The 12,543-nt window shown below is 40.0% G+C and overlaps 1 protein-coding gene across 5 annotated transcripts in view; it reads left to right on the top strand.

Annotated features, from left to right (window-relative positions):
- Positions 1–12,543, top strand: part of VSNL1 (visinin like 1) — an 88,465-nt gene that overhangs the window by 26,942 nt on the left and 48,980 nt on the right. For all 5 annotated transcript variants that reach the window (XM_027690240.1, XM_027690236.1, XM_027690241.1 and 2 more), the window contains exon 2: positions 12,297–12,463. In XM_027690240.1, the coding sequence (XP_027546041.1) occupies positions 12,302–12,463 (162 nt within the window). In that variant the 5' untranslated portion in view covers positions 12,297–12,301. The remainder of the gene's footprint in view (positions 1–12,296; positions 12,464–12,543) is intronic.

The raw sequence follows: 12,543 nt of genomic DNA, 5'->3' as shown, positions 1-12,543 counted from the left end.
TTATTATTATTATTAGTTCAAGTGTGTGGTGAGTGTTGGTCTTCTCACAGGAAACAAGTGACAGGTTGAGAGAAAATGGCCTCAGGTTGCATTAGGGGAGGTTTGGATATCAGGAAAAATTTCTTCACTCAAAGGGTGGTCAGACATTGAAAGAGGCTACCTATGGAAGTGGTGCTATCACCATCCCTGGAAGTGTTTAAAAGGCACATGGGTGTGGCACTTGAGGATATGGTTTAGGGCTGAACACAGTGTTGCTGGGTTAGCTGTTGGAATTGATGATCTTAGAGGGCTTTTCTAACCTAAAGAATTCTATGATTCTAAGTTAGCTGTCTAAATTTTGAGGGCAGGATCACATTCACCTGATTCAGCTGCTTAAGCAGAGGTGTCTAATGCCATCTGTAAGGGCCTAAGGTGTCTGAGACATCAACATGTGTCCAGACAGCTGAGGTAACTGGAGTGGTTCAAGTCATACCAGTTAGGTCATCTCATCCTTGTTGTTGTGAGGTGGTTACCAACCTGTCTGCTTAGAGCTAGATTGAAGGTATTAAAATGTTACTTCAAATGAGCCATCCAACCACTCTAAAATTATTACATTTATTCCAAACCATAATATCAAAAGTGATGGAAAAACTTTGCATTTCAAAGTTTGAAAATTCTACCTTAGGAAAACATTTTCAGGTTTTCTTCTGTGTTTCCTTGATAGTTGGTGTTATTGCTGGTCGAATTTTAAGTATATTTTTCCTGTTCAAGCTGTGTATGTGATTCATTTGCTCACTTGTTTGTATGAGTAACGTTTTTGATCACCCCTCAACGTCCAACTGAAAAGTGTAAAGCCATTGATTTCATTCTGCAGAATTATGATTCATCTTCTCAGTAATGTCTTTCCTCTGCGTTTAATCATGCTCCATCTGAAGCAGTCACAAGGGATAGTTCTGATGATTTGTTTATAATGAATTTGGGGTGAGCATTGCGCCAATGGATCACTAGCCACAATGATGTAAACACTTTATTTTGATTTTGAAAGGTTTTTAGTAAAATAAAAAGCTGTAATCTCCTCTCCTGCTAACTGCTTCTGTTAATATCTGCCATGTGGGTTTTAGTAATGTAGTTTTTTAGCCCATAGGTCAAAACAATCTGTAGAAATCAGCTCAATGGCAGCAGTCATAGATGGGTGTTCAAAAGCGAGCTAACTCCAGTCTGGAGTGCTCGTTTTCAGGCAGAAATGGAATGGAAGCAAAAGGTTTAAAGTATATCTGTATGTGTTAGCTTATATTTATTTCAGTTATCACAACACTATTTGTAGCCCATATGCTGATATATAGCTCTCATTACAGGACACAGGAGCATGAACAAGATGAAAAAGAGACCCTGTCACTGCTGTGTGAGTTGGAAACAGAGAGAAAACAGTCCAATCACTGATCTTGGCTGCTGTTAATTCCAGCAGAGTCTGCAGGATGGCCATACAGTGCTCACCATACCTTCTTCTCCCTGTGAATTCAGAGCAATGAGACAGGGTCTTGCATTGCTGGACGGGGCTGCTAAAGGGACTGCGTTGGGTAAAGAGAGAGTTGGATGTTAGAGGTGGATTGGAGAATGTAATTTAGCATTTACATGATCAGAGTGAAATTCGTTACAATAGAATGTTGTATTTAATAATAAGAAGAATTATTTATCTTACTCTTTGAGGCGAGGACTTGAGAATTATAGTGAAGAAAAAGCAGGGAATGACATGGACATAGAAAACCAATCCTGAACAGTTTGATCTCTGCAGTTCAGCTACTTGAAACTATTTTGGTTTGAGGAGGCCTGGAAAAAACCAAACCTGAATAAGTATTGAGATGTATAGGAATAAAAGTCAACTTTGGAAATGTATGTGTTTCCTAGTGAGATCAGGAACAGCATTAGGTTATCCACTGTCGATAAGCAAGGTAGGATTTTTCTTGTGTCACTTTAAGCATTTAGAAATCCAGTTTCAGATCTAAGTTTACAAGGCTGCCTCTACAAGCAGCAGAAAGAAAGAGACACTTGGTGATTCATTCTGTCTTAAAATACTCATGCATATATTCATCCTGCCTCTTTCAGACATCTCACTCTGTATGGGGTGAATCACTGAAATTTCTGGCCATCTCCATTGGCTGCAGAGGGACCAAAGACAACTGACTTTTTAAGCATCAAACATTTGATTCAATTAATGCACCTTTGCAGAAAGAGTTGTGATGAGGAATATGGATATAAATGAAGAGTGAATCTTGTACTATTAAGCAAAGCCCAACAACTTATGAGTCAGAGATGCAGTCCTATAAAGGCATCTGATGGATTCAAACTCAAATTAAAATGAGGCTGGAAGGTGAACAGTGAAAGTACTTAGTGAGAATACCAGCTTAAGGAGTTTGACTGTGCACATATCAAACCAGAGTACAGTGACATTTCAAACTAACAATATGGAAAACTGATAGCAAATCAGAATGTAATACAAGTGGAGAGCAAGCATGGAATACTTTTTGATAACCTTATGACAAAATAAATTAATATCTATTTACAAACAAATGAAAACTAAGGAAAAAAATGTGCATATATGTAAATGAGGTCAAGGCAATGGCTAAAGTTCAAAAAACCTTATCCCCAAGCGTGAACCTTCAATAATCTTTCACTCAAAGAAAAACGGAATTTTAATTCACACTAGTTTCTACAAATTGACAAAAATTCTGTATCTCAGACAGAGGAAATGTTGATACAGTTTGACATATCAAAATTAGATGGATGTTTACAATCTACACAAATGTTGTCCCGTGGTTCCAGAATAAGACTGGAACCTACTCAGAGAAATTATAATGTGCATACATGCCCTGTCAGTCTTCTCCTAAAAAAGAGATGTTTGCAGAAATTATCCCCGAAAAGGTGGAGTACTGAATAGTGGATAGATCTCTGAAATATCTAAAATTGTATGAACCACTCTTTTGAAATGCAAGGCTCAGAAAGTGACTATCAGTGCTGACATGTAACTTGTTCCAGTGGCCACTCTGAAGTAGTGATGTCCAGGAGGTTCCAGATTTCACATCTCATGAGGAAAAGCTTATTGGAAACCATATTCTAGAATAAAACCTCAGAGAAAGCAATAAAAAACTCTTATATTTCATAAAAGGTACAAAACAAACTTGTCACAGCAATCAAGGCTCTGATGTTGGAGCATTCTGGATAATTAGGTGATTGCAATGGTATTCAGCATATGAATTATTAGGGAAAGGTACAGTAAATGTTCTGCAGGCATTTTAAGATTATTATTTACGAGGAAAAAATTCAAGACAACAGACCTGTGAAGAAAATACATATTCCACTGCTGAAAAATGAGTCTTCTTCCTCAATTCACACCTCCTTGTTACTCACTGATCACCACCCTCAGTAGACACTGGACCAGTAGCAAAATGAAACTATGGCAACAGATGAACTTAACATATTTGTCTCAGCATTAACAAGCATATTGTTCTCTCCAGAAATTAATCATGAAATTCTGTAGAACATATAAATCACTAAATTCTACTGAAATATTGGAAAATAGGTTGACATGGAAATAAACCCACAAACAAGTTTGAGTTATGGCAGGCATCAAAGCCAAATAACAAAGGTAAGGAGAAAGCAAAAATTTTCTTAAGGACAACTGATCATTCAGAGCCTAAACTTTCTGTAGAAATGGGGACACTCTCCTCCTTGTGGTCGGAAAGGACCTGAGAGAAAGAACAAGCAAAAGAGGGATTTTGTCTTTCCAAGTACAAAGCTAAGTCATAGAGCCTGGACGCTCTTCTGAGCACTTGTGTCTTGTTGAACAACTCAAATAATTCTTAGCTTTACACTGTGTCCTGCCATCCATGTCCAATTGCAAAGGAGAAAAGCTAGCTATAGCTTTTTGTAAACAACTTCCCAATACAAATGAGAAAGGGGGCAGAAATAAGACCCTGCCATGTTCTTCAGACCAGGTTAGTTTTTACCTAAGCTGCCAGCTTCAGCACTGGGCTTTCAATAGAGCCCTACTGTGACTCACAGGAGTGCATCAACAGTGGAACTACTGGTGAATCTGGTATTGCCCTTGATTTTCATATTGAAAATGTAGAGAACTCCCTTTTCCAGACTCCACAGAAAACAAATCCACACTTTTAATGAGATAAATCCAATTTTAGCTTCCTAGTCACCCAGAAAAAAAAGCCCTACATACCAGTCATTGTTGTGTTAGAGCATCCTCCTGCACAGCTTTTACCCTTTCTAATGTTTTCTTTATTGCTTGAATCTAATTGAATATCCATCTCATTTCAAATAAAATTTAAAAATATATCTCTCTTCTCTTGGTTAAACCTCTTTTCTCCATTTATTATTCAATTCGGTGGGATAATTGCATTCCTTAATGTAATTACTCTCTATTTTCCCCCATTTCTTTCGCACGAAGAGATTACGGACCTGAATCTGATATTTGGTAAAGCCAGTAAAGTAATCTGAAATTACTGCATTTATTCCAGTTTTTGCTGTAGTGTAATATAAATCAGGATCTAGCCTACTTGTTTCACCCATAGTTTGAGGTTTATGTTGTCAGCTGTAAATCATGTCTGCTATATATTTCAGTATATAGCAGTATAGTGTTACACAAACACAGAATCACAGGATGGATAAGGTTGGAAGGGACCCCAGTGGGTCATCTGGTCCAACCTCTCTGCTCGAGTGGAGTCATCCTAGAGCTTGTTGTGCGGTATTGCATCCACACAATTCTTGAATATCTCCAGTGAGGGAGACTCCACAACCTCTCTGGGCAATCTGTTCCAGTGCTCGATCTCCCACACAGTAAAGAGGTTCTTCCTCATACACACACACATGTAAATTCTTATTTTTCAGTCATAGTTGGTTAGAAATTCAAAATAGAGCTCCAAGTTTTGTCTGAAGGAGAAAGCTGTTCCTTCACGCTTGGTTTTGCTTCTAAGTAGGGAGAACAACATGGTCCTGAGGTAACTGATGGGCAATACAGCAACATAAAAGTCTGTTAGCTCTACCTATACCTGATAATGGATTTATCCCACAATTATTACTGAAAGGATGTCTGCAGCTCTTCAGTCGCAGAACTGTGGAGGTTGGCAGGGACTTCTGAAGATATACAGTGCTCAGCCCTACTCAGCAGGGTCAGCTAGAGTGGGTCCTCAGTGCCTGGCATTGTCCAGCCCCATTTGGCTGTCACTGTGTCGGGTACTCTGCCCTTGGTGCCTCTGCCAGTGTCTGGCGTGGTGTTCCTTGCCTGGCTTTTCTGTCCTGACAGCAAATACCTGGAGGTGGATTTCTTTCATCTTCCACTCCTACAGGTTGTTGCAGCTCTTCTTTCTTGCAGGCAAAGTGCAGGCATGGAGCTGCTGTGTGTTTAGATCCAGGGGTTCTGAGAAAGGAGTAGGAAGATGGGACTGAGCCAACTGAGGGAGTTTTTGACTCATGGGGGTCAAACCCATCTGCGGGAGAGCCACAGATGCCATGACATCATGAAGTAAAGGCTCCTGATCACTGAAGAGGATCTGGCTTACAGGAGAGACAGTGACAGAAAAAAAACAACTGCTGCCACCACTAGTTCCTTCTAACACAACTGACCCCTTTTTCAAAAGGTTTAATCATAGTGTAGTACTTACATGGTGTCAGCATCTTAAGAGCTGGTATCACGCAACAGTACCAGAACCTTCTCTAAAATATATTAATCTTTTGAATGTTTTGGGAAAAGAAGGGGCTTTCTAGTGTAGTTCTGCTATGCAAGGTATAGGACTCAGCATCATCCTTGCTTCATGCAAACTGACTTAGAAATTGTGTTGACAACTGATGTGAAGAGGTGCTTCACAAATTGCCTAGGGAGAATAGAATCATAAAATAGTCTGGGTTGGAAGGGACCTTAAAGACCATCTAGTTCCAACCACCTGTCATGGGCAGGGACACCTTCCACTAGACCAGGTTGCCCAGGGCCCCATCCAACCTGGCCTTGAACACTTCTAGGGATGGAGCATCAACCACTCTGAGCAACCTGTTCCAGTGCCTCACCACCGTTATTGCAAAAAATTTCTTCCTTATATGTACCTTCTTTCAATATAAAACCGTTACTCCTTGTCCTTTCACTACAACCCCTGATGAAGTCTCTCTCCATGGGGATGGGAAAATTCCTCTTCTTTTCCACACATACATTTCCTTGGGTACTTATTTCCATGGGGCTTTGGCTATGAGGTCGTTGTTTGTTTTGTGTGTGAAAGACACACTACAGCTCCAAATTTCATCTTCTTCTGTGAAACAATAAGTGTATTTGAAGAAATGAGGCATCTTTGTGGCTTGATAGCCTGCTTCTATCATCATGCGGATGTTAGAAAAGGCAGTGTCTGAAGTAGCCTGAAGAGAAAGGAATGATGCTGGGAATTGTCAGGAGTTAGAGTTATTACCAGCACACAGCTGGAAATTTGATAAACAGCCTGCTTAAAAATCATGTGAAAATGATTCTGTTACTGTAAATTGTATGATTTTCCCAGCACTAATTGTTTGGGGTTTTGTTACCCGTATATATATGTATGTTGGAGTCTATACAGTGTTTGATGTGCCATTTATAGATTTGTATTGTGTCAAAGATTGCAAAGACACCCACCACGCTTGCTTGCTCAATGCCTGGATTTCACATGTAGTCCCCAGGAGTCAGCACGTTCCTGTGGGAGCTTGTGGGCTGGGAGTGGGCAGAGGGGTGGGGGTGAACCACAGTTTTCCTTCCAACCTAATGAGTGCCTGCCAGCGCAGCTGAGCTGGCAAAGTGAGTGTTGTCATTTGCTTCTGGCATAGTCCACACGACTCGTTGCCATTTCCCAAAGCCAGAGAAGAGCAAGAAAAACATGCACCATACAAGGGAATTCATCAAATGCACAGAACTCACGAGGCTGCAGAGGTGTTAGTTGACTACCAACCGCTTCAGCTCATGCAGAATTACTGAGAAACCAGAGTGTGAACATGGTCAGGTGTCAAAGCAGCCAAAGTACACGGGGATTAGTAGGTCCAATCAGTTAGGTGCTTGTGCCCAGGGATATAAGGCACTCCTGGAATCAGTGAGGGAGGGAGGTGACTTCAATCACCAGCGCCTCTTCTCTAAATGATCCTTTGGATGAGCACTTTTTCTCTCAGCTATCCATGGGGGAATTTAGTGAAATTAGGCAGCTACTGCATATGCCAAAAACAGGTGGTATGACTGCCCCTTTTCCCCATAACTGTGTCACAGAATGACAGAATCACCAAGACTGGAGGAGGCCTCCAAAGATGCCCAAGTCCAAGCCCCTGCTCGAGCAGGGTCAGCTAGAGATGATTGCACAGAACTGTGTCCAGTGGGATTTTGAGTATCTTCAAGGATGAAGACTCCACAACTTTTCTGGGTAACCTGTTCCAGTGTTTGATCACCTGCACAGTAAAGAAGCATTTTCTTACATGAAGACAGAATTTCCTGAACCTGAGTTTCTGCCCACTGCCTCTTGTCTCCCTGGGCATCCCTAAGAGGAGGCTGGCTCTGCCATATTTGTTCCCCTCATTGGGTATTTAGACACACATTGATAAGACCCTCTGAGCCTTTCCTTCTCCAGGCTGAACATCCCTAGTCCTCTCAGATTTCCTTTGTATGACCAATGCTTATCACCTTTGTGGCTGTTTGCTGGACTCGCTCCAGTAAGTCCATGTCTGTCTGGTAGGGGGAGCCCAGCACTGGATCCAGTGACCTGGTGAATTGGTGAGGTATGTCTCACCAGTGCAGAGCAGAGGGGAAGGATCACCTCCCTCAACCTCCTGGCAGCACTTTTCCTGAAGCAACATGAAAAGGAAATGGTTTTATATAACTGTGTTTAAGGGAAGTAAGCAAAACAACATAGAACTGGTTTTCAGGCACAGGGCTGGACATAGTTGGTGCTGTCTTCTCAGTGGAATTTGGGTCCTTTTTCAGCACAAATGTGAGATCTTTGGAAGCACTCAGTTTATTCTTTCTTAGGAACAGCTAGAGTTCTGTTTGTTTGCACTTGGTCCCTTTGAACTCTGGGCACTTACTGAGGAGGCTGGAGGGTAACGAGAGGAGGGAAAAGAAGTTGGTGGGAATGAAGCTGTGTTAGCAACAGTTTGGGAGGTCTTTTGAAGTCATTAAACAACAAACAAGGTTCTGTAAGTCACGTTTTGCTATTGAACTCAAGTTTTTTTTCTTTAGGTCTTTAGTAAAATTTTGTTTTGTAAAACTGTGCTCACACTGGCAGCTTAGTACTGGCAAGCCAAGTGGGAGCTGCAGACCTGATAAACCTGTGCAGGAATTGCTGTAAGATATTCCAGGGAAAAAAACCTTGCTTGGCCAGGAGGTTTGGATGATGATCGAGCGGAGAGCATTTAAAATGGCACAAGCACATGTGGGACACATGATAACATTGCAGGAAAGCTATTAAACAAACGATACTAGGTCTTCAAACTGGAGGAACTGTTTTCCTCTTTCTCCATGGTGACTTAATGCCCACTGCCTCTAAAGGCCCCAGCAAATCATATAAAATGTTTGCTAACCCATGCTGCTGAACCATTTTAGAGTAAGTTCCAGCTGCTGCTGAAGCCCTTTCCTGCTTCCCAAGCTGGCTGGCATGGGCCTCTTGAGGTCCAGCAGGGCAAAGAGCAGGCAGGTACATCCTCATATTGCACTTACTTGCCTGCTGCTGGCACAGCCTGGACTGCTTCAAGTTGGGGATTGGCTGTTTAATAAATTTCCATCTTTTAAATCTGACCTCCCTACAGACCTGTAAAAGCAGCAATTAAGGTGTTACTTAATGAAGTACTGGAGTACTAGTCTACTAAGTATTTCTCAAAAGCCATTTTCTCTGGGCAGCTGATGGCCTCTTTGCGCATTTCAGAAAAGGGACGTGTTTTTAAACTCAGCCTTCATTGCTGTTGCTACTTGTTACACAACAGTAGAGTTTTAGTGTTTTTCTTGATCTCTACTTTGGATTTTGTTGTCCTTGTTAGTATTAATAAGCATTCTCCTGCCAGAGTAACCTCATTGGGAACAGAATTGATACCTTTATTGATGCCATGTGGCACCCAAATACCTGGTTCCTTGTTTATTGTGAATCTCTCCCCCACAATGGCTTGAAATCAAAGCATGTTGCTTTTTTTCCTTTTCCCTTTCATGATTTTTGCCAGAAAACACAACAGAAGATGAATAGCAGTGTTTCAGTTGTCACATTAGATGGTTGGAAGTATGGAAATTGGAAGCAAATTTATAGTTTAAAATGGTAAAATTTACTAAAGAAAGAAATGCTTGCAGTGATCTTTCCTCTTCTTGAAAACTTAGTGATTGTGCAGCTGTTCTCTCCTGTCTTTTCCTAGTGCGTATTCGTAGATTTTCACAAAGAAAATGCATGTTTGCAAAACCATGATTATAAGTTAATTAAAAATAGTTTTCATTTAGAAAACTAAATGTGTTGGTGGTAGCATACTCATTGCTAATGGCTGACTGTACTTTTGCAATTGTAATAAGAGATTCAGTGAAGCTCTAGAAGATGTTAGGATATGATTAACTAGATAATCTACGTATTTGAGTTTTTATTCCCAAACAAGGTGGATCTCCCATAGCCAGAAGTGTGAGATTATATTTGATAATTATATGAGACTCTTGAGCTTTCTTGCAGATTGTAATTCAATTCCATAAGAAAATAGCTTTAAAACATGGAGAAAGAATGAATGCTTTTAATTCTAGGAAGGCATTGTGACCAGCTTGGTCAGCATGTCTCAAACAGAGCCCAGCAGATTATGCACCATGCTGTGCTGGAGCAGCAAATAAAAGTACAGAACCCAGCAGTCCCAAATTATACCTTTCTCAAATACTGGGTTGATTCTGTGGCAAAAATAGTGTCTGAGAGTGTTTATCAGAATGTCAGCTGTAGTTTTCCTTTACTAGAGGATAGTCTATGGTGAAGTACATCAGAGATGGATGGAAGGTGTTTGGGACTTACTGGACTACCTGTTGCAGACAAGCAGCTGACCAAAATTAGGGACCCGTATCACAGAAGCAGAAAGCTGGTGTCTTGTTTCTCTGAATCTGATGATAGAAAAGGTTACGTGTGGATATGTGTGTTTATTCATGTATTCTTACATACTTAATCTCCATGTTCTGTAGATGTTCTATAGTGTTTTATGTTCACAATATTGAAAACAATACACATAACTTTGAAAGATGGAGCTGAGATTCACAATTCTGTCTGCTTCCACCTGTGTAGTGCCAGTTCCAAGGGCTTTAAAGTTAACACAACAAAGATTGAAAAGTTGCTATTACAGAAAAGTTGTCAGTCAAAACCACCTGATTTTTGCTCATTGAAGATGCTTTTTTTCATTGATAGGTGTTGTTGAGTTAAACATTAATGGGGATAAGAATCCACGTGAAGAGTTAAGTAACAAAACACTTGGATAAATTAAGAGAGCCAAAAGGTGTCTTATGAATCTACCTAAGCTAGTTACCCTAACTGCTGAGAATCATTAGAGGTCTTCTGGGTCCTAGGCAAAGCATGTTATGACTGCAAAGATAACAGAGCTTAAATTAAAAAAAAAAAAAAGGGAAATAAACAGGCTCCATAAAGACTAAAACAAATAAACCAGTCATTTTTTCATGTAAAAGCTATCTGAGTTGGAGCTAGAGAAATAACTGGTATACTGTAGTCTCCATGGGATTTAAACTCAGATTTTGCCAAATTAGGTCAGTGTCGTACATGAGAAGATGGGGACTTCAGAGATAAGGCTGGGGCAATTGTTCTAAATACTATGAATTGCAAACCAGTAGTTTGGTCAAAACTGCTGATTTCTGGATATCTGAGTGTACAGTTATTCCTGTGGCAATTAACTGGAAAGTTAAACCCTTACATATTTGTTCTAAGTTTACCAAAACATGTGAATGGGAGATTGGCAAAGCTTCAGAATAAGTTTAGAGCAAGGGTGTGCTGCTCTTAGGTAACAGCTGAGTGAGCCCTTGCAGCAAGTTCTTGTAGTTCAGAAAGATGAAGGAGGAGTGATTAACTTTGCACCTGCTCAAGGAAGGTTCCCATAAAGGAAATCATATAAATAGATCGATATGTTGGAATAGAACAAAGTATGTCCTTCTGAGGAGAAAGAAATTTCCCCTTCAAAACAGGGGAATATGCCAAAAGCAATCGATTAATATCAGGAATGGGTAGTCATATGGACTAGAAATCAAGGCATTCAGCATGGTGCAGTCATTAGACATAGATGCTAAACTGGAGATAAAAATGGAAATGCAAAGCTAGGCTCAGGAAAGAAATTCATCACTTTGCAGTTCTGTACAGGACAAGTTAAGTGTTGTCTGTCATCTGACTAAAAAATAACTGAAAGACATCTGTCATGAAGCAAACTGTAGCAGAATGGGAAAAATTAAAGAAGAGGATTTCTCTAAAGTTCTGTCAAAGGACGTCTCTTGAAATGTCAAAGAACCTGGAAGTATCTCAAAGGGCCAACATGAGTAATACTGAAATAACTGTATTTATGTATACATACATGCATATTTTGTATTTCTGGTTGTTTTATGTTTAATATTTATAAGTGTGTATACCAAATGTATGTGATTAATGCATTGAATATCTTCAGAGTTAACAGTGTGAAATGTAAACCGTCTAGTGCGTATCAGCTGTGCATTAAATATATAAATATGCATCTATGTATACATATGTGTATATATACATTTATATGTACAAATATATAGGAATTAAATTTATTTTTCCAGTTCAATTTCATCATTTTTTGAGACCAAGTGTGTGGAGTCTTGCATTGCTTCCTCCCAGTGGAACACCTCATGCTGTACGTTACAGGCCTCTCTGTCCACAGCATTGGACCTGTGAGGAATAGCTGCTAATGTGGGTGTCATATCAGAAGAGATTTTCAAGACAAAGAGTAATTCTGTGGACATCCCTGAATCTCTGATTTTTTATTTGGTAAATTCAAAGAAAAAAAATAAGTAATCTTTTTCAATCTTAGTGTAAAGAAAAGCTGTATGGTGCCTAATTTTAAGGCAAATAAGTAGTCTGTCTCTAGGCCTTGAGATTCCTAAATGAAAGAAGAATGTTGCCTTTTTCAATATTTTCAGCCTCCAATATTCAAGTATGACTAAGGTTCATGTTCACTAACAGATCTGGGAAGTTGTGTCTGACTGAAAGCAGCAGTGAGTACGAGTGTGCAGTTCAATCTTTATGGCTAATTCCAGTTTAATGGCCACATTTGGCTAATTGTATTCATTTATTTTCAAGGCAAAATGGGGAAACAAAACAGCAAGCTGGCCCCCGAGGTGATGGAGGATCTGGTGAAGAGCACGGAGTTCAATGAACACGAGCTAAAACAGTGGTACAAAGGATTTCTAAAGGACTGTCCAAGTGGTAGACTGAACCTTGAGGAGTTTCAGCAGCTCTACGTAAAAGTAAGTTATTTAATTTACTTTAACTAAGTTCCTGCTATTTGACTGCAGAAAAAGTTATGCAGTAACATAAAGCAAACATG

This window comes from Neopelma chrysocephalum, unplaced genomic scaffold, assembly GCF_003984885.1.
Source record: "Neopelma chrysocephalum unplaced genomic scaffold, ASM398488v2 Primary Assembly neopelma1_80b, whole genome shotgun sequence".
NCBI lineage: Eukaryota > Metazoa > Chordata > Aves > Passeriformes > Pipridae > Neopelma > Neopelma chrysocephalum.
This window is presented reverse-complemented; position numbering and strand designations above follow the sequence as displayed.